At 45.4% G+C, this 20,277-nt stretch overlaps 3 protein-coding genes across 6 annotated transcripts in view; 1 reads left to right on the top strand and 2 right to left on the bottom strand.

Moving 5' to 3' along the window:
- SARNP (SAP domain containing ribonucleoprotein) overlaps nucleotides 1-2,636 on the bottom strand; it is a 64,472-nt gene extending 61,836 nt beyond the window's left edge. For both annotated transcript variants that reach the window (XM_006093678.3, XM_006093679.3), the window contains exon 1: nucleotides 2,518-2,636. In XM_006093678.3, the coding sequence (XP_006093740.1) occupies nucleotides 2,518-2,553 (36 nt within the window). In that variant the 5' untranslated portion in view covers nucleotides 2,554-2,636. The remainder of the gene's footprint in view (nucleotides 1-2,517) is intronic.
- Nucleotides 2,637-2,826: 190 nt separating this feature from the next.
- ORMDL2 (ORMDL sphingolipid biosynthesis regulator 2) lies at nucleotides 2,827-5,366 on the top strand. Of its 3 annotated transcripts, none has more exons than XM_006093680.3 (4): nucleotides 2,827-2,956; nucleotides 3,858-4,032; nucleotides 4,189-4,340; nucleotides 4,897-5,366. In XM_006093680.3, exons 2-4 carry the CDS (start codon nucleotides 3,859-3,861, stop codon nucleotides 5,030-5,032), a joined length of 462 nt encoding a protein of 153 aa, XP_006093742.1. In that variant the 5' UTR covers nucleotides 2,827-2,956; nucleotide 3,858; the 3' UTR covers nucleotides 5,033-5,366. The 3 variants fall into 3 exon arrangements, with proteins under 3 accessions (XP_006093742.1, XP_014315474.1, XP_023613815.1); XM_014459988.2 differs by having other exon boundaries at nucleotides 2,879-2,956; nucleotides 3,752-4,032; XM_023758047.1 differs by lacking the exon at nucleotides 2,827-2,956 and adding an exon at nucleotides 2,963-3,419.
- A 229-nt stretch (nucleotides 5,367-5,595) lies between these two features.
- DNAJC14 (DnaJ heat shock protein family (Hsp40) member C14) lies at nucleotides 5,596-20,181 on the bottom strand. Its single transcript, XM_006093681.3, has 7 exons — nucleotides 19,151-20,181; nucleotides 17,245-18,707; nucleotides 8,189-8,295; nucleotides 7,863-7,982; nucleotides 6,935-7,095; nucleotides 6,754-6,856; nucleotides 5,596-6,574 (listed from the first exon to the last, which is right to left on the bottom strand). Exons 2-7 carry the CDS (start codon nucleotides 18,649-18,651, stop codon nucleotides 6,367-6,369), a joined length of 2,106 nt encoding a protein of 701 aa, XP_006093743.1. The 5' UTR covers nucleotides 18,652-18,707; nucleotides 19,151-20,181; the 3' UTR covers nucleotides 5,596-6,366.
- Nucleotides 20,182-20,277: the final 96 nt, after the last annotated feature.

The following is a 20,277-nucleotide window of genomic DNA, read 5'->3' as shown; positions in this document are numbered from 1 at the left end:
TCTACCACTGTAGTCACACAATTCATCTAGTTCCCTTTACAATCTTAAGCCACTAACATATATGCACTTTATGCTTCAAAATTACATCTGACTTTTTCAACACTCTTGCACTTGTAGAACCTTCTCATTCTCTCCTCTACAGTAGTCTCTTTTCTCACCATTGATTGGAAATTTGGTACTATTACAGTTCAAAGCATTTTCACCCACAATTCAGTCTCTATAACTGAATTTAGATGGCATTTCTACAAAATCTTTAGAATTCTGCAGGTGATGTGGACTTACCTACCAATCCAGATATTCTTCCTTCCTATATTAAAGCTTGCTCCTTTCCTCTGAGGGCCCCATCTAAATTTCTTTATAAAAATGGAAAGACTAAGAAAAAAGATATAACCCTAAGTCCGTAGTTGGCAAACTGCGGCTTGCGAGCCACATGCGGCTCTTTGGCCCCTTGAGTGTGGCTCTTCCTAAGCCTTAGGAGTACCCTAATTAAGTTAATAACAGTGTACCTACCTATATAGTTTAAGTTTAAAAAATTTGGCTCTCAAAAGAAATTTCAACTGTTGTACTGTTGATATTTGGCTCTGTTGACTAATGAGTTTGCCGACCACTGCCCTAAGTCAACCCAAGTCAGGATTACTCCATCAAGATCAACAGTGGAACCAAACATTAACTGTCCTAGAAGTCAGAATTAAAGGCATGGGTTCTTAACCAGAGGTCCATGGACTCCTCAGGGCTACATGGTAATTTTATGAAGCCCCTCAAATCGCATGCAAAGTATGTGTACATGCCTTTTTCTGGGGAGAGGGTCCATACCTTTCATCAGAGTTTCAAAGATATCTGTGACCTCCAAAAGGTTAAGAAGTGCTCTAGAGAAAAAGCAAAGACAAGCAAATGTGATTAAAAGAGTGAATCCTTTTTACTTTTTAGGCTGTCAGGGGTGCCTCATGATCTCTTAATACCTGAAATCAGGTCAGAGGACATTATCCAATCAAAATAAAAGTTAATATGGTCCAAACAAATACTGCTTCTATGGAAGGAGGAACTCCATACACAAAACCAAATCCATGAAGGCAAGTCACAAGGCTGGTGCCTTACTCCAGGGGTTTCAAAATGGCACTAATAAGAAGAAAATATTTTACCTTTTATTCATATTTTCTTTTATCTCATTTATTGAAACATTCCTTTTCTGTGTGTTTTATAACATACATAACAGTATGGTACCATAATTTACGTAAGTGTACATATAATGGAAGTGGTTGCTCAATTTGTCTTACTTGTGGGAATATGAAACCACAGCTATAATCTACACACTTCAGTACCAAGTTAATAGTAACTCCAGAATAACACAAAGACCCACTAGTACAGTTCAGAATCCAAGAGTAAGAAATCTATCAGCTTTCACACAAAAAGCTAATCAATGTCAACTAAAAAGTGACTAAAAGGACCTCTCCCTACCCTTACTCTCCTTACTTTTGTTTGTTTATTAGCTAAACAAGCTTTAAAGGATTAGTTTTCAGCTAAGTCAGTCTGGTTTGTCCAAGATTCCCAGGATGATGTGACCAAAACATTTAATGGAAAAACTACTTGCGAAACCACAAACGGTCAACTAATCAAGATATTCTCATAATTTACCCAAAAAGAAATTACTCTTTTCTTCCAGGAAAATAAATGCGAGAAGACTACCAAGATTGCCAAGGCACATCTTAGAACAGGTGATTGAGAGTGTCACCAAGTGGTGATACCAAGAGATGCGGGGTCCATCCGCGACATGAAATGGGACAGAGATAGCCCTAACCTTGAAAATGTTTTTCCAAAACATTACAGCTACAAGCGAGTTGTCTGTCTGGCAGTAGGTAGGGAGCGGGGAGGGGGGTTGCTGGCCGGGGGAGAACCACGTGAGAGAAACTTTTAAATCCGAGCTACCTGTGCCTTTTCTAACTCTAAAGATCTCCTAAACCCCAGGTTTCTATGGGGAGACCAGTATTCTAAGCCCCTCCTCATGTTTCAAAGCCGCTGCCCCCCCCCCGGGGGGCGTAACCCCATCTAAAAAAAAAAGTGGATTTTTCTGGATCACGTTTGAGACCTAAATAGGTAGAAATACATAAAGATGCCAACATATCCTAACGGGAATCAGCTTGGGACAATGGAGAGGAAAGCATCAACCCAGGGAAGAAAAAGGGGTGCACGGTGCGGCATGGGGCAGAGAGGTGGGACCACTGACGTAATGCAGCTCTGACGAGAAATGAGGAGAGAACTGGTTGTAGGCACTTACACAACCCGGTGGAGAAATGACGGACGATACAACAATGAAGAAGAGAGCCGAAAAAACAATACAGATACAGTAAAACCGTGAGGAGCATGGGAAATTAGGACAGGCGTAGTGAGGAAGAACTACGGAGGGAGCCGGTAAAAAGTGGAAAAGCCTACAAGAAGAACACTTCGGAAAGTGCACAAGCCACTCCCAGAATTCAGTCCCCAGAAAAAGTCTAAGTCAGCCCCTGCCCTCCTTCACAGTACCTTCAGTTTATGCAGCTCCACCGTCTCTGCCGCCATCTTGTTACCCCTCCACTCCACTAGGCCCCCACTCGCAGCCTCCGCTTCCAGCAGCTCCCGCCCAGGCGCAGGGTCAACCAATCACTGCCACTCTTACTATCACCTCACACCATCAACTCTTCCCATTAGTCAATAGCTGCCGTCCTCTCACTCCTCCAGCCAGCTTTCCCCACCTCTCAAAAGGTGGGGCTGGGAGAGGGGCGGGTTCTGCGCCTTCCAAACGACGGAAACGGCGACCAATTGGGCGTCTTCATTGCAGACCCCCAGCCAATGGATGGCGGCAGCGCTAACCCTGTTCCACCAATAGGGAGACAGCAGAGAAGCGTGGGCGGCTGCTTCCTGGAGACCACAGGTATAGAAGGGAGAGCTGCGCCCCTCGCCGATCAGCTTCTGAAGCTTGCAGGTAGGGGTTTACGGGAGACTGGAAAGGGGTGCTCGGCAAAAATGGTTGGAGGCAAACCGTGATGGGAGGCGAAAGCGGCGGCGGGGGTTGGAGCGGCGGTGAGTTAAATACCGAGAGAGAACCAGAGGGGAGCCGACGTACGAGAGATGGAAGCTGGGAAAAGCATCGGGCAGGTTCAGTATTAGGGTTTAGGGAATTTTAGGTAGAGAGGGGCGGGCAAGAGCTGCTTCCTAACTGGACATCAACTTTAGCACGATTTTAAGGAGCCAAGTTCAGACGATCTGAGCCGCCTTTGGATTTGAGGTTAGGGCTCCAACTGGAGGCGCTCAACTTAGGTTCCTTCCTAGCTCAACCGAAAACCCGGGGTAAATTCTCCCAATGCCCCACGCTTGAGAGGAGGAATTGGGATGTTGGCTGCTTACATGCCACGGGGATGAGAGGACGGGCAAGCCCCAGAGTAAAGGTGAGGATTAGAAGTAGCTTTACCCCCTCGTGCCTCCTTAGTGAATCCTTGTTTCCCATTACCTGCTTCTGGAATTATGGGTGTATGTAACCTCTTCAGGCTTCCTTATTAACAACTTAAGGAAAATAAAGTGAAATACTTCTGTTTCCCTTGCTCCTTGAAGTAGGTGCCCAAGCCTAGATTTACTCCTTCAAGCTGAAGTGTAAGAATCAAAGATTACCATGTGTCTCTAAGATGTAGAGAGGACTCTTCTTGCCTTTTAAGTATTTTACTTCCCAAGTCTTCAGTTTTTCTTTGTGCATGATGGGGATGTTCTTTCATTCCCAATACAGTTCAGGGGATTTGTGCTATGCAGGAGACAATGTGGGGGCAAAAAAAATCAAAGAGGGGTTGAGAGGAAATAGAGGTGGACTCCTGCCTGATCCGCCACTGTGGTAGGATGAATGTGGGAGTAGCACACAGCGAAGTAAACCCCAACACTCGAGTGATGAATAGCCGGGGCATCTGGCTGGCCTACATCATCTTGGTAGGACTCCTGCATGTGGTGCTACTCAGCATCCCCTTCTTCAGCATTCCTGTTGTCTGGACCCTGACCAACGTCATCCATAACTTGGTGAGCGCTAAACCACACCCTATACCCACCCCAGGCCTTTCCCAAACAAAATAAAATCCCCAATTATTTGGAGATATGCCTTCCTTTGGGGATCTTAATCTTTGGGCTAAAGGACCATATGCTGCCCCTTCAAACTGCTCCCTTTTCTCCTCCCAGGCCATGTATGTCTTCCTACATACGGTGAAAGGGACACCCTTTGAGACCCCTGACCAAGGAAAGGCTCGGCTACTGACACACTGGGAACAGATGGACTACGGGCTCCAATTTACCTCTTCCCGCAAATTCCTCAGCATCTCTCCTATTGTACTGTGAGTCCAGTGGGAGATATGGGAAATGCTCCAAATGCCAGGTACAGAGGCCCACAGAGGAACTTAAAAAAAGTAGACTAATCACTTAGACCCTTTAAAGATATTATGGTATACTATGTCTAAATCTAGGGAGTGCAGTAAAAAGTAGAAAGCAATAATCAAGCATTCCTTGCTGCCTCCTTGGTGATAGGAGAACGGAGATGGGGCTGAGAAAACCAAGTAAAACCAAATGATTTTACATTTCCAAAAGATGTGAATAAATTAAGGCAGAACTGATGTAAATCTGTGAAAACTGGCTTTGGGGAGTGGAAGCAGAGAGGACTTAACAGTGATACAGGCTGAAACTGCTTCAGCTGTCATTTGCCACATGTCATTAACAATTATTAAACACACAAATTAACTTATAAATCTCCAGTTAAAGGTGCTGATTATCTTCCTGACCCCTAGGATATTTTCAAATATCCTAGGACTACATGCAATAAAACTGATCATTTAAAATAGAAGAGAGAGTCACTGGAAAGGCCAGCTTCACTCAACTTATTTCTTTTCTTCCCAGCTACCTCCTAGCCAGCTTCTACACCAAGTATGATGCTGCTCACTTCCTCATCAACACAACCTCATTGCTCAGCGTACTGCTGCCTAAATTGCCCCAATTCCATGGGGTTCGTCTCTTTGGCATCAATAAATACTGAGGGATGGGACTGGGGACAACATTGGAACAAAAGGCTGTAACATCTTTCCCTTCTCCATACTGTCTTCCTTTTCTTGGAAGCCTGAGAACTATACAACTGTTCCAAAACTCCCAGAATGAGAACTGATTGGAAAATGGGGCTCCCTGGGAGTAGCCCTGCTAGGAGCAGGCTTCTTTGAATCGGGAAAGGCAGATGAGGTAAGGGACAAATCACTCTCCTCCACAGGAGGCCATGTTTGGGCAGCTTGTTTGGTTTTCCCATGTCTTCCACCCCCACTACCTCCAGCTCTGTTTTGCTGTGTATTTCCCTCATAATAAAGGTCATTTTTTTTTCAGATATGGCTACTCTTTGGTCAGCAGGGAGGGTAGGGAGATGTCCTCATAAGGCTGGGGAAGAAAGATGGAACAGTGACTTAATACACAAAACTTTTCTAAGGTACTTTTTATCCCCTCTCCTTTGGTTCAGGAGGTGCCCTTCACTCCCAGCTAACACTTCGAGAAAGGATTCTCAAATGAGAAAAAGGACACTATCTATAAAGGCAAAGAACAGAGGGAAGAAACAGGTTGCCAGTTACATATTTATAGAAAGATAATCCCCTGGCTTTAAATAGTTATGTACATACAAATATCAACAAACTTAAAAAAATACAAACCCTTGGATCATAAGGGGCCTGCCAGGAACCCCTTTATTCTTTCCCCTCACCCAAGGGCAGAGGGCATGAGTCTGATTTTTTTAAAATTATTAGTTTGGCCATCCCTGCAGCAACAAGCATGAAGTTGGGAAGTTACCCACAAGGTGACAGAAAAAATTCAGAGTTCCCACTCTCTGAACTCTATCTCCTATAATTAGAGTTACATGCTTTCTTGTTCTGTCTTTTAACTAGTATTGGGCTAACTAGTATATTCAGGAGGGAGCCCTGAACTGGGTCAAGAAATAAGACAGACTCATAGTTTAAAAAGAGGAGGGAAAGTCATCTGCTGTAGAAGCAAAAGACAAGACAAAGGCATACAGACCCTAGGGAAATACCCAGTTCCCACACTCCTCTGGGAGATATTGTCCAGCCCAGGTCCATGCCCTAGGTTCTTTGCTGTAGCCACCCCCTATTTCTTTGGTATTGTCAGAAGACCAGATTCAGTTCCTGGGTACCGGTGGAGGAGGGAGAGTGGTTCTGGGGCTTCCTACAAGTACTGAGTGAACAATTTGAGCTTAAAAGTTTCCCTTTTTAAAATATTTAAAAATAAATCAAACTCCATCCTATGCTGTACACAGCCCTTTTGACTCCCTGACATTGATTTGAAGTTCGGCAAAAATGGTGTACAAGAAGAAAACAAGTGTCAACGTTGGAAGGGCCTCCTCACTTTCTTCCGCCTCTTCGGTTTGGCTTCTCCCTTGGGTACTGTGCTGTTGGGCTTGGAAGCTCCGGGGGCCCCAGGACCAGGGTGAGCTGCAAAGAAGTTCCCATTGGACATCTGTCCCGGGGGTACTTGAAAGATCCGGTTCAAGAAATCCTGAAGGTCAGCAGGAGGAGCATCTGGAGTGGCTCTGAAAGGAAAACAGAAGAATAATGAGGCAAAAGAGATTCAAAGTCAAACATAGGTAACTATGTTAAAGATATATTGAGTCAGTTACCAAACTTCTTAAAGGGTGAGGCATCTAGGTGTCCTAAGCACCATATTCAGAACTAGAATAGTGGATAGATTATTGAAAGAAATACCACCTACCTCTGTCGCCCACTGGTGCCTGGTATCCGAGAACCAAATGAGATGTGATAGGGGACTCTATGAGTATCTGGGGAGATTCCTACTCGCTGACATCCAGCCCACTCTGCACACATGAGAAAGAATTAGCTAATACATCATATAAGCATATATGAGCCTGTATTTCTACAGAACAGAAGTGTACCTGTGATGTCATACACCTTTCCATCCATCAGTGCAAAGTAGGTGATCTTGAGGCCCAACATACTTGACTCTGCCCAAAAGTCTCCTTCTTCAGCAGGATGCAGCCTATTACACTCAGCACAGTATCTGGCACTCTTAGGTTCCCGGTCCATTTCAAACCTCCTGCAAGCCAACAGAAGGGCAATTCCTTACTAATTTGTCAAGCCTGTGACATTTCTGTAGTCTCATTATTATGTGTTATTACATATACCTATGCACACCCTTCTCTCAATCTTCTATCTTAAAGGTAAAAAATGTCTTTTTTTTAAAAAATATACTTTTATTGATTTCAGAGAGGAAGGGAGAGGGAGAGAGAGATAGAAACATCACTGATGAGAAAGAATCATTAATTGGCTGCCTCCTGCACGCCCCATACAGGATCAAGCCCGAAACCCAGGCATGTGCCCTGACCAGGAATCGAACCATGACCTCCTGGTTCACAGGTCAATGCTCAAGCACTGAGCCACACCCACTGGACTTCTTTTTTTTCTTACTAATTAGAATCCCCAATCTCTTTACAATATGACAGAAGTGGAAACCCAAGAGTTCTTTTACTCACCATTTCTATCCCACAACTACCAATAATACAAAGAAGGTCTTTGGCTACCTAACCCCTAAGCCAGTGATGGCGAACCTATGACACGCGTCTCAGAGGTGACACGCGAACTCATTTTTTTGGTTGATTTTTCTTTGTTAAATGGCATTTAAATATATAAAATAAATATCAAAAATATAAATCTTTGTTTTACTATGGTTGCAAATACCAAAAAATTTCTATATGTGACATGGCACCAGAGTTAAGTTAGGGTTTTTCAAAATGCTGACATGCCGAGCTCAAAAGGTTCGCCATCACTGCCCTAAGCTGTGGCTGTTACATTCCTATTTCATACCTGTGCTTTCCCTGGCATCGACTGCACATCATAGTATTCATAGCCTCTTTGAGGTCATCCTGCAGCTTGGACAGAAACTCATTCACTGACCGGCTCAGCTCATTCTCTGCCATTCGTTTCCTAAGAGAAGAAAGGCTTTATAAATCAGAGGGTATTGAACAAGGAATAAAAGGAGACAGATCTGCTGGCCTCTTAAAGGCCTTTTGCCTACTAGAAAGACAAGCAATTTTCTCCACCTTAGAGGGCATTCACCCGCAACTCTAGGAACCTCTGCTATTGAAGATTATTCATTTACGCCACCTGACAATTTCCTATCTCCAACTTACATCTCATATTCCTTCCGCCTTTCAGGATTGCTGACAATGTCCCAAGCTGCCCGCAAAACCTTGAAGGCCTCCTCAGCCCGGGGATGATGATTTTTGTCAGGATGAACCTACCAAAACAAAGAAAGAATTCAATCACAAATCCATTCCAAACTTCTCCCCATCTTGGGTCAAAACCTTATGTTAAGTGATAGCCCTGGCCAGTGTGGTTGGGTTTCATCCCATGCACCAAAAGGTTGCTGATTCAATTCCTGGTCAAGGGCACATACCAGGGTTGTGGGCTCAGTACCCAGTAGGCAGCATGCAGGAGGCAGCTGATCAATGTTAGCTGTCACATTGATGTTTCTTGCTCTCTTTCTCCTCTCCTCTCTAAAAAAGGCAATAAACTATTAAAACACACACACACAAATCATGTCAAATGATTCTTTTTCACTCCCTTTTAGAGAGTCAATATAGCTTTTTTAAAAAAAAAAAAAAGTTAAATTCTTTATTGTTTAATATATTACATGTCTCCCTTTTCCCCCATTGACCTCTCCCCAGCCGCTCCCACCCCCCAGCACATAACCTCACCCTGCTACGTCTGTGTCCATTGATTATGCTTATATGCATGCATATAAGTCCTTTGGTTGATCTCTTACCCATCCTCCCCTACCTTCCCTCTGAGGTTTGACAGTCTGTTCGATGCTTCTGTGACTCTGCATCTATTTTTGTTCATCAGTTTATGTTGTTCATTATATTCCACAAATGAGTGAGATCATGTGATATTTATCTTTCTCCGACTGGCTTATTTTGCTTAGCATAATGCTCTCTAGGTCCATTCATCCTGTTGCAAATGGTTAAGAGTTCTTTCTTTTTTACAGCAGTGTGATAATTCCATTGTGTAGATGTACCACGGTTTTTTAGTCCACTCATCTGCTGATGGGCACTTAGGCTGTTTCCAAATCTTAGCTATTGTAAATTGTGCTGCTATGAACATAGGGGTGCATATATCCTGATTGGTGTTTCTGATTTCTTGGGATAATATTCCTAGGAGTGGGATTACTGGACCAAAAGGGAGTTCCATTTTTAATTTTTTGAGGAAAATCCACACTGTTTTCCACAGTGGCTGCACCAGTCTGCATTCCCACCAGCAGTGCGCAGGGGTTCCTTTTTCTCTACATCCTCGCCAGCACTTGTTCGCTGATTTGTTGAGGATAGCTATTCTGACAGGTGTGAGATGGTACCTCATTGTCGTTTTGACTTGCATCTCTCAGATGATGACTTTGAGCATGTTTTCATATGTCTCTTGGCCTTCTGTACGTGCACTTTAGAAAAATGTCTATTTAGGACAAGCATGTCAAACTCAAAGGCTAACACGGGCCAAATAAACAAGGTTTAAGTTTATGTGGGCCGCAAAAAAACAACCAGAAGCTTCAATTTTCATAGGAACATGCTGAATACAAAGGGCTGAAATAAATGGGTAATCGTTAACATAAAAATAGAACATTTTAATAAAAATTAATATTTTTTCTTGAACATTAATTTACCAGACATTGAATAACTGCACAAATTAATAAGTGTAACACAACCAAACCTATTTTTCTTGTTCTCTGAAAGCAAAATATTTCCTGTTGCGCACACCAAACAAGTCAGTACAAGACTAATGATGTGGCAATTGGCTGCTAAAATATTCACTGCTAATATTAGTGGAGAGAAATGGTGTGCCTGTGTGTAAGGGAAATGAATGCAACACGATTATAATAATCAGTCATTAGCAAACATTGTAGTTCGTTATTAATAATTATGTATAATGGGATATTGTAAAAATTAAGTCACAAAATTTATATTAAAATGTTTCTTACATACCGTTATATTGGCTGGGCCGCATGCAGCCTGTGGGCTGCAGGTTTGACAGGCTTGATTTAGGATCTTTGCCCTTTCTTTTATTGGATTATCTTCCTTTTATTAAGTTGTATGAGTTCCTTATAATTTTTAGAGATTAAAACCTTGGGGAAACCAAGATGGCGGCATAGGTAAACACCGGAGTTTGCTGCCTCGAACAACCACTTCAAAAATACAACTAAAAGACGGAACGGACATCACCCAGAACCACAGGAAGGCTGGCTGAGGAGAGACTCTACAACTAGAAGGAAAAACAACAGCATTACGAGGATTAGAGAAGGCGCAGTGTGGAAAATTTAAAGGTACGGTGGTGCGGCGGTGCGCGCGCAAAGCAGGCTGGTGGCTGAGGGCGCGGTTGTCGTTTTCAATCAGGAGTGAGTCTCAGACTCTGGGCTACAGATCCGGGCGAGTCTCTAGGGACCCAGACTCAAACAGGAGAAGCGGGACTGTCTGGCTACGGTCCCTCCGAGGTTTGCAGCGGTTGTGGGGACAGAGAGGCAGAGCCCCTGGAGACGGACTGAGAGCAGCCATAGCTGCTCCCTCCCCCCGCCCTGTTGAGCCCGCCCCACCCAGGCCCTGCGCAGAGCCATTTGCCGATCGCCTCAGGCAAAGGCTGGACTAGCGCCTCCCCAGAGGACTGAAGTTTTCCGCACAGCTGATTCCTACAGCCAGTCGGCCTGGTGGTCAAATCCCTCTAGTGTTAACTACAACAATTAAGGCTTGGCTAGAACAAGACTGCGCACAAAGACCACAAGGGGGTGCACCAAGAAAGCATAAAAGATGCGGAGACAAAAAAACATGTCAGAAATGGAGGATATGGAGCTAAGAATCGCAATTTTGAGGGTTTGCTATAAACTTGAGCAGAGCCTCACGAAAACTAATGAGACCCTCGATGCTACGATAAAGAAATTAGAAAGTAAGCATACACGGACTGAAATAAAGAATATTATACCCAATAGCAGACCAGAGGAGCACAAGAATCAAACCAAAGATTTGACAAAAAACACCCAACTGGAAAAGCAAAATGAAAAAAGAATCCGAAAGTGTGAAGATAGTGTAAGGAGCCTCTGGGACAGTTTCAAGCGTACCAACATCAGAATAATAGGGGTGCCAGAAGATGAAAGACAGCAAGATATTGAAAACCTATTTCAAGAAATAATGGCAGAAAACTTCCCCCACCTGGTGAAAGAAATGGACTTACAGGTCCAAGAAGCGCAGAGAACCCCAAACAAAAGGAATCCAAAGAGGACCACACCAAGACACATCATAATTAAAATGCCAAGAGCAAAAGACAAAGAGAGAATCTTAAAAGCAGCAAGAGAAAGAGACTCAATTACCTACAAGGGAATACCCATACGACTGTCAGCTGATTTCTCAACAGAAACTTTGCAGGCCAGAAGGGAATGGCAAGAAATATTCAAAGTGCTGAATACCAAGAACCTACAACCAAGATTACTTTATCCAGCAAAGCTATCATTCAGAATTGAAGGTCAGATAAAGAGCTTCACAGACAAGGAAAAGCTAAAGGAGTTCATCACCACTAAACCAGTATTATACGAAATGCTGAAAGGTATCCTTTAAGAAGAGGAAGAAGAAAAAGGTAAAGATACAAATTGTGAACAACAAACATGCATCTATCAGCAAGTGAATCTAAGAATCAAGGGAATAAATATTCTGATGTACAGAATGACTTGGTGATTATATTGAATCAGGGACATAGAAAGGGAATGGCCTGACTTTTCTTGGGGGGGGGGGGAAGGGGAATGGGAGATTCGGGAAGAGACTGGACAAAAATCGTGCACCTATGGATGAGGACAGTGGGTGGGGAGTGAGGGCGGAGGGTGGGGCGGGAACTGGAAGGAGGGGAGTTATGGGGGGGGGGAAGAGGAACAAATGTAATCTGAACAATAAAAATTTAATAAAAAAATAAAATAAAAATTAAAAAAAAACAAAAAAAAAAAACCTTATCGATGTAATATTGGCAAATATGTTCTCCCATACAGTGGGCTCTCTTGTTGGTTTCTTTTGCTGTGCAGCAGCTTTTTATTTTGAGGTAGTTTATCTTCAGTTTCCATTTATCTTCAGTTTCCATTGTCCTAGGAATTGTATCAGCAGATATTGCTACAACATATTTCTGATATTTTGCTGCCTATAGATTCTTCTAAGATTTTTATGTTTTCCTGTCTTACCTTTAGGTCCTTTGTCCACTTTGAGTTTATTTTTGTGTATGGTGTAAGTTGGTGTCTAGTTTCATTTTTTTTTTGTATGTATCTGTCCAAATTTCCCAGCACCATTTATTAAAGAGACTGCCTTGAATCCATTGTATGCTCTTGCCTCCTTTGTCAAATATTGAGCATAACGGCTTAGGTCGATTTCTGGGTTCTCTGTTCTGTTCCATTGGTCTATATGTCTGTTCTTGTGCCAGTACCAGGCAGTTATGAGAACAGTGGCTTTGTAATATAGCTTGATATCTGGTATTGTAATCCCTCCAACTTTGTTATTCTTTCTCAGGATTGCTGCAGCTATTCGGGGTCTTTTTTTATTCCAGATGAATTTTTGGAGAGTTTGTTCCAGGTCTGTGAAAAATTGGTATGTTAATGGGGATTGCATTGAATCTATAGATTGCTTTGGGTAGTATGGACATTTTAATGATGTTGATTCTACCAATCCATGAACACGGTATATTCCTCCATTTGTTTATATCTTCCTCTATCTTTTTTCAATGTCCTGTAGTTTTCCGAGTACAGGTCTTTTAACTCCTTAGGTAAGTTTATTCCTAAGTATCTTAATTTTTTTGATGCAATGGTAAATGGGATTTCTTTTCGTTTGTTTCTCTTTCTGTGAGTTCATTATTGGTGTATAAAAAACCCATAGATTTCTGGATGTTAATTTTGTATCCTGCTACATTGCCAAATTCATTTATTAAGTCTAGTAGTTTTTTGATGGAGTCTTTAGGGTTTTCTATGTGTAATATTATATGATCTGCGAATAATGACAGTTTTACTTCTTCTTTTCCAATTTGGATGCCTTTTATTTCTTCTTCTTGTCTGATTGCTATGGCTAGCACTTCCAGTACTATGTTGAACAGGAGTGATGAAAGTGGGCATCCCTGTCTTGTTCCTGTTTCTGATAGGCTTTAAGTGGGGGTGATGCTGTATTGCTTTCCGGAACTGATTGGCCCCTCTTCAACCCAGTCCCTGAGGGCTCTTTGGGGCTATTCAGAGTCTTTGTTTCCTTGGGAAAACTCAAGACGTAGGCCAGGTGTGGCATTATTAGCTGTCTTGAGGCTGCTGGCAGGGATTGGCTCTTCAGGAGAAAAATGGTTTGGAAGGTCACAAATGTCTCAGTGCCAGATTCCTGGTCACCTCTCCTGCTCTGCTTTCCTCCACAGCCTCTCCCCAGGCCCCACAAATCACCTCTACCTGCACCACAGCCTCAGGTGACTGTTTGTAATTGAAAGGTCCTATGAACTGGTTTTAGTGAAGACAAACAAAGGCAAAACATTCAAGAGACTGTGAGTTTCTCTACCCTCCCCCCATCCCCGGCACCACGCTGCTTGGGCAGCTCTTCATGCCACCTTTCTGGGTGCAGCCTCTCTCAGCCGTGGACTTAGATCTGGATTCCCCAGCCGCCAGCAGCCCTGTGGACTTCTTTCCACAGTCGGATGTTATGCCTGTCCCCAAGGGACATGGCCTTGGTGCAGTGCAGCTTCCTCCTGACCCTCAGCCTGGTGGTCGCATGTCTCTCTCCAGCCCAGATCCCTGATCCTACAGTTCTTCAGGCGCCCTCTGCCCCTCTTGGCTGCTGTCTCATCAGCTGTGTCTAATTCGCCAATTCTGGCTCTCCAATTTAGTTGCTTCTTCTTTTTTTTTTTTTTTTTTAGAGACGGGGTCTCGCTATGTTGCCCAGGCTGGAGTGCAGTGGCTATTCAGAGGCGCGATCTCACTACTGATCAGCACGGGAGCTTTGACCTGCTCTGTCTCCGACCTGTGCCGGTTCACCCCTCCTTAGGCAACCTGGTGGCCCCCCGCTCCCGGGAGGTCACCATATTGATGCCGAACTTAGTGCGGACACCCGATTGGCATAGCGCACTACAGCCCAGAACTCCTGGGCTCAAGCGATCCTCCAGCCTCAGCCTCTCCAGTAGCTGGGACTACAGGCGCGCACCACCATGCCCGGCTAGTTGCTTCTTCTATGTCAGTGGTTCTCAACCTTGGCTGCACATTAGAATCACCTGGGAATCTTTTTAAAATCCTGATTTCTGGGCCTCGCCCTCCGGAAATTCTGTTTCTTTGTTATGGGGTGGGGCCACAACATTAGTAACAAAGAAACAGAATTTCCGGAGGATGAGGCCCAGAAATCAGGATTTTAAAAAGATTCCCAGGCGATTCTAATGTGCAGCCAAGGTTGAAACCACTGTGTGCTCCAAGACAAGCACAGGACACGTCTGCCTATTTGGCCGCCATTTTCTCCTCTCAATATAGCTTAATAATTAATTGCTCTGGCTCTGCAGAGAGATCTCTGTTCAAGTCACAGCTCTGTCACTATTAGCTACATGACCTAGAATATTTTATCTATCATAGATTGTTGGGAGTATTAAATGAGAATACATGTGAAGTATATATCACAGAATCTGTACTAGGGTGATCCACCATCCCCGTGCACCTGGGATTGTTCCAGTTTTAGCAGTGAAGTTCATGTCTCAGGAAAGCCCTCAATCTCAGGCAAACAGGGATGGTTGGTCACCTGACCTGGCACATATATACTAATTCCTCACATTTTAACTTTATTGTCAGTTATAAAATAAGAGTTCCAAAGATGTTACATTCTCACTTTTCTAACTAGAAAATTCTCATATCTACTCAAAACTTCCTACAATAGTTTGCCTTTCTGTCCCAGAAATGAAATAGCATATTATGATACAGGCTTTTTATTCCCTTTTCAACCTTTCTCCAAGACAAACAGTAACTTCTCTTCTACTGCTTATTATTCCCATCCTCATCCCTCCAAAATACAGAGATAAAGCTGGTCTCTTGACTGATGCCAAATAAGCAGAATGCTGTTAAATCTCCCATATTCCCAGGCTTATTGAACAGCCTTGTAATCATGGTCACTCTAGGGCAGCGGTTCTCAACCTGTGGGTCGCGACCCCTTTGGCGGTCGAACGACCCTTTCATGGGTTGCCTAAGACCATCCTGCATATCAGATATTTACATTACGATTCATAACAGTAGCAACATGACAGTTATGAAGTAGCAACGAAAATAATTTTATGGTTGGGTCACAACATGAGGAACTGTATTTAAAGGGCCAGAAGGTTGAGAACCACTGCTCTAGGGCCTAATAAGGGCAGTGAGAGATTCTATAAAAGAACCTCACTGACACACTGACCGAGAACAAGGGGGATTCCTGGGGTGTGAGGCAGGGTATTGAGGTCTGGGTAACTTAACATCATCTCTACTCCAAAGAAGTTGAAAATGATATTTTTTGGGGAGATTGATATTCCACAAACGAGGATATCTGCTAAAAAAGACATGAAGGTGAGAAAAGAGCTCTACTATTAGTAACTATTTGAGTGTAAGCACTTGTTCCCCACTCTAAGAATATCCCAGGCTATCAACTAAGGGGCATGCATTTCCCACCAAATTAATTTAGTCCTCTTGTAAGTTGCAGGACTGGCACTTTATTGTGCCTTGAATGGTTAATGGAAACCATGGTTGCCCATTCCTTTGGTGTCATGCAACTGTTGAAGTAATCTGCACACTGTGATACTGTACCAATCTAGTTCCATACATTCAGTCAAACAGGCCACCTGTGCAATTTACACAACATTATTTATATTCATAATATAGTTTCACTTGTACAGAAATAGAATCATCTAAAAATAGAAATCTAATATTAACTTCTAATAGCAATTTGATTGCATACTTGTATTAAATCATTTCCCTCAAGCATGTGGTGTATCACAACTCCCACTCACTTTTTATTAATAAAAGCAACCATATTTTCTTTTCTTTTTTTAATTTATTTTTAAAATATATTTTATTGATTTTTTTACAGAGAGGAAGGAAGACAGATAGATACGTCGATAAGCTGCCTCCTGCACACCCGCTACTGGGGATGTGCCCGCAACCAAGGTACATGCCCTTGACTGAAATCAAACCTGGGACCCTTCAGTCCGCAGGCCAATGCTCTATCCACTGAGCCAAACCAGCTAGGGCCATATTTTCATATATGACATACATTTGCACATATTTCTGATTTTTATTCCATTTTCCTTCCCTTTCCCACTCTGGGTTGCTGGTCTTTTTTTAAAAGATATTTTTATTGATTTCAGGAAGGAAGGGAGGGTAAGACATAGAAACATCAATGATGAGAGAGAATCATGGATCAGCTGCCTCCTGCATGCCCCACACTGGGGATCAAGCCCGCAACCCAGGCATGTGCCCTGACCGGGAATCGAACCGTGACCTCCTGGTTCATAGGCGACGCTCAACCACTGAGCCACGCCGGTCAGGCTGGGTTGCTGGTCTTGAAATAGCTTTTCTTTCACCTGGTCCTGGAATAATCACTCACAAGCACTCCCTGAACTGTCCCATACTAGGTCCACACTTGCCATTCTGGGACAGATGGTTGAATTTCCCTATATTCAGAAACACCCCTCATTTGTTCAGGGAGAGGAACTGACAAGTTTTCTGAATAGACCTCTTCTCCACCCTAGCAGAGGGACTTCAACTCAACATTTCAAAGTGAGTGAGTCCAACATTACCTGATATACCAATTCATTTCTTTTCATTAAGAAAAAGAATCTCATCCAGCTGGTGTGGCTCAGGGGTTGATCATTGACCTATGAACCAGGAGATCACAGTTTGATTCCGGTCAGGGCACATGCCTGGGTTGTGGGCTCGACCCCCAGTTGGGGGCATGCAGGAGGCAGCCGATTGATGATTCTCTCTCATCACTGAGGTTTCTATAGCTCTCTCCCTCTATCTGAAATCAATAAAAACATATTTAAAAATAAAAAAGTTTTATGACTCTTTTCTAAGAATTAAAGTTACTCTTCAGCTTAAAGTTGATTTTCTTTTCTGCCTTCCCTTTATTCGACTCTCCCTAAAATTAGGAAATAAAATATAGGCACAAAAGGGATAGGAAACGGGGTGGGGGGGGGGGATACTCACCATTACTGCCAACTGCCTATAGGCCTTCTTCATTTCAACATCTGATGCTGTGGCTTCAACCCCCAAGACGTGGAAAGGGTTTAGCTCATCTTCAGGAACCCCAGCCATGGTCAAGAGTCGAGTCACTTCCTCTTCAGGCTGGTAATAGCGACCACTAGCTACAGGTGCATTCTCTTGTCTGTTAGTCCTCTGTTTGACCCAAGGCAACTCCAGCCAACCCCACTGAACCATTCTCACCATCTGCTGCCATGGCCTGCTCTCTCTCAGCACAATCAGACAACGCTGTAAGGTGGGAGAATCCAGCCAAGAGAAGAGCCAGGTGGCTTTAGCCCTCCAGCCTAACCGGTCACCCAGTCTCACAAGAAACTGCCAGGCCACCTGCAGACAGCCCAACAAGAGGGCCAGAGCCAGAAGCAGCAAAGCACCCAGTAGCCTAAGAAAACAGGTGAATAGCCCTGCCCCATAGCAAAACCCCTGGTTCAGAAACTGGAACATTACCTGGGCCCAGCCACCCAGTCGCCCTGCCCAGACTCCTGCCCAGACTCGAAAAAGGTCCAAATCACTGCCTTTCAGCTGCCTGCATGCATAGATGAGATGGCCACAAGTTTCCACATACTCTCCCACCAATACCAGCAGTTCGATCAGCCACCAGAAACCTGCTTGTCCAAGCTGACACAGTTCTTCTGCTCCCCATAATCCCAAGCCTCTGCGCTTATCTGCTTGACTTCGTTTCCGGCCCAGCCGATGTCGACCAGGGGACCTGGGATCCCTGCGTCCACCCTCCCAAGTATCGTCCTTGGCTGCAACACGGTGCCGCTGTCTCCGGGGTGGAGGTTTCTTTCCACTGGGCACACGAGAAAAATCACTGGGGAACTTGGGTTCCTCATCATCATATTCCTCTTCCAACTCTTCATGTTCTCCTAAAGCTGGAGACATACAATGGTGGCAAAAGTTGCTAGAAGAGTTATCTCCTCCCCCAGAGTAAGGCTCTTCAGGGATTCCAGGGGTTCCCTGGCAGTTGCAAGCAGATGGAATGGAAAGAAAAGAAGGGTTTTCATCCTCCTGGTGCCCAGCCTCATTCTCTCTTGAGAGTTCCTGATCCACTCCTGACTCTTCTGAAGATGCCTCACTCTGATCAGGGTCCTCTCCATTTCTAGGGGGTCCTGGACCCCTGGGGGGGCCATGGCTTGGATCCGACCAGTGGGCTGGGTTTGGGGGCTGCGTGTACTTAGGACTAGAGTGCTTTGTGAGGCAGCGGGTACCATTTGGAGCAGGCCTCGCTGAGTCCCTGAGTCCTGAGAATGAAAGTATTTCAGGGTCCAGAGAGGGTCCTAAAGTCCTGAGGGAGGCACCACCACTGTGGTGGGCTCCACACGACTGTCTTTCTCCGGGGTGCTTCTGGGCCATGACCCCCTGGCTTCCTGAAGATTTTAGGTCACAGCCATCATGGTAAGTTCTAATGCCTGTAACAAAGTATCAAGTTGGGTCAAGGATAGGTCCAAGAAAGGGGTTAAATTGAGAATATACATAGTATATAGAATGCATCCACCTCCCTTGCTTCCCAAGTTCTTTGGGGGCATTTATTGCCTCTAGCGATAAGCCAATAACTACTTTAACCACAACACCACTCCCTGCCCCCTCCTCCAACTCCACCTAAGTTTTTCTTCTCTCTCCCGAAAGATACAGCTCTGAATCCGGAAAAGAGGGAGGTACTGCAAAGGGTGTGGTCCTGGGATCACTCTAGGGAAAAACGGAAAGACGATCGGAAAGGAGGGCTGTAGGCTGCCTGAAAAGGGTGGGGACCCTGCGGCCCTTAAAGAAAACCTGGAGGCGGAGCTTGGGGTTGCCCCTAAGACAGACAACGAGGGAACCCTGAGCCTGGGCAGACGGGGAGAAGGTAACGTACCGAAGAGCGGCGGTAACTCCTCCCCCTCGAGCTGCTGGGCCCAGAGCCAGGGGAGCTAAGAGAGCGGCTCCCCCGGCTCCGCCTCCCGCTCAAGCTCTGCTTCCGCCTTCCGTCCCCGCCGCAAACGCCGACCTACGCCTACTTTCACTTCCGGGGTCACCACGGAAGAGACAAGAAGGAAAAGAAAAAGCGGTTGGCTGAAGCGCGAGCCAGTCTAGCGAGCAGCGTGTCAAATCAGGAGGCGGTCCTGGGGGGGGCGCGGGTACCGCCCCTTAAAGGGCCCTCTGCTGCGGCCCTCCGCGTGCTGAAGTAGAATCCCTGCAAGTTGCACCCCTGGAAGCGAAGCAAGTGGGTGCTGCAGCAGCGCCTGCGGTCTGGGGACAGCTTCTTAGGGTCCCTCTGGCTGGATTTGTGGGCTTTTCCGAGACTGGGAGATAGAGGACAGCCTCTGAGCCATAGTTTGTTTCCCTTGCAGACAAAACTAGGGAGCATAGAGGGGCCACCGCCCTGACCCCTTCCTTGCTGGCTGAGGACAGAGGCTCTTTTGTATCATGTTCTCTCCAAGAGAAGACACCCCGGGCCAGCCCCCGCCCTGGTCCCCCTAGCACTGCCCCTTCTTTCCCAGCAACCCTCGGCCTCCCCGGCTTCTGACCCAGCTGGCGAACCGCCCCGGATAACTGCAGCTACCACGGCCCGGACCCGCCCCTCTGGACGCAGCTCCAGGCCCCCTCACGGAGCGGGGCCCGGAGACCACGCGCGTAGCAGGACCTGAGCGGAGAGCCAAAAACCGTGCACTCCGCCGCGGGCAGCTTTGCATCTCATTTGCATACCGAGCCGTTCGGCGGACGCAGACAGCGACCCCTCCCCCACGCAGACCCGGCTCGGGTCCCCTCTCTGTCGGTCCCTTCCTCTGCACACGCCTCTCCCGTTAGCCCTCCTTCCAGACTGCGCCTGACTCCGCAAGCTCGGCCACCCATGCACCCCTCGCCGGCGGCCCCAAACCCCCAGTCCCGACCACCCGGTCCTCCAGAAGACAATACTCCAATTCTCTGGGAAGTGGGAGAAACCAAGGCAAAGCGAGGGGGGCGCCGAGACCCCACCTGGGGCTCTGAAAGCTTCCCATTGTC

The sequence above is a fragment of the Myotis lucifugus genome, unplaced genomic scaffold (genome assembly GCF_000147115.1).
Source record: "Myotis lucifugus unplaced genomic scaffold, Myoluc2.0 scaffold_119, whole genome shotgun sequence".
NCBI classification, from domain to species: Eukaryota; Metazoa; Chordata; class Mammalia; order Chiroptera; family Vespertilionidae; genus Myotis; species Myotis lucifugus.
Note: the sequence above shows the minus strand (reverse complement) of the source record. Positions and strands in the feature narration are given on the sequence as shown.

Excerpts from the sequence above, each read along its gene's own strand:
- ORMDL2 (XM_006093680.3), top strand. The coding sequence starts at position 3,859 with ATGAATGTGGGAGTAGCACACAGCGAAGTAAACCCCAACACTCGAGTG. Across the intron at positions 4,033-4,188 it reads CCAACGTCATCCATAACTTG|GCCATGTATGTCTTCCTACA; the intron begins GTGAGCGCTAAA and ends TTCTCCTCCCAG. Across the intron at positions 4,341-4,896 it reads AGCATCTCTCCTATTGTACT|CTACCTCCTAGCCAGCTTCT; the intron begins GTGAGTCCAGTG and ends TTTTCTTCCCAG.
- DNAJC14 (XM_006093681.3), bottom strand. The coding sequence starts at position 18,651 with ATGGCCCAGAAGCACCCCGGAGAAAGACAGTCGTGTGGAGCCCACCAC. Across the intron at positions 8,296-17,244 it reads ATAGGCAGTTGGCAGTAATG|GTTCATCCTGACAAAAATCA; the intron begins GTGAGTATCCCC and ends TTGTTTTGGTAG. Across the intron at positions 6,857-6,934 it reads AAAGGTGTATGACATCACAG|AGTGGGCTGGATGTCAGCGA; the intron begins GTACACTTCTGT and ends TCATGTGTGCAG.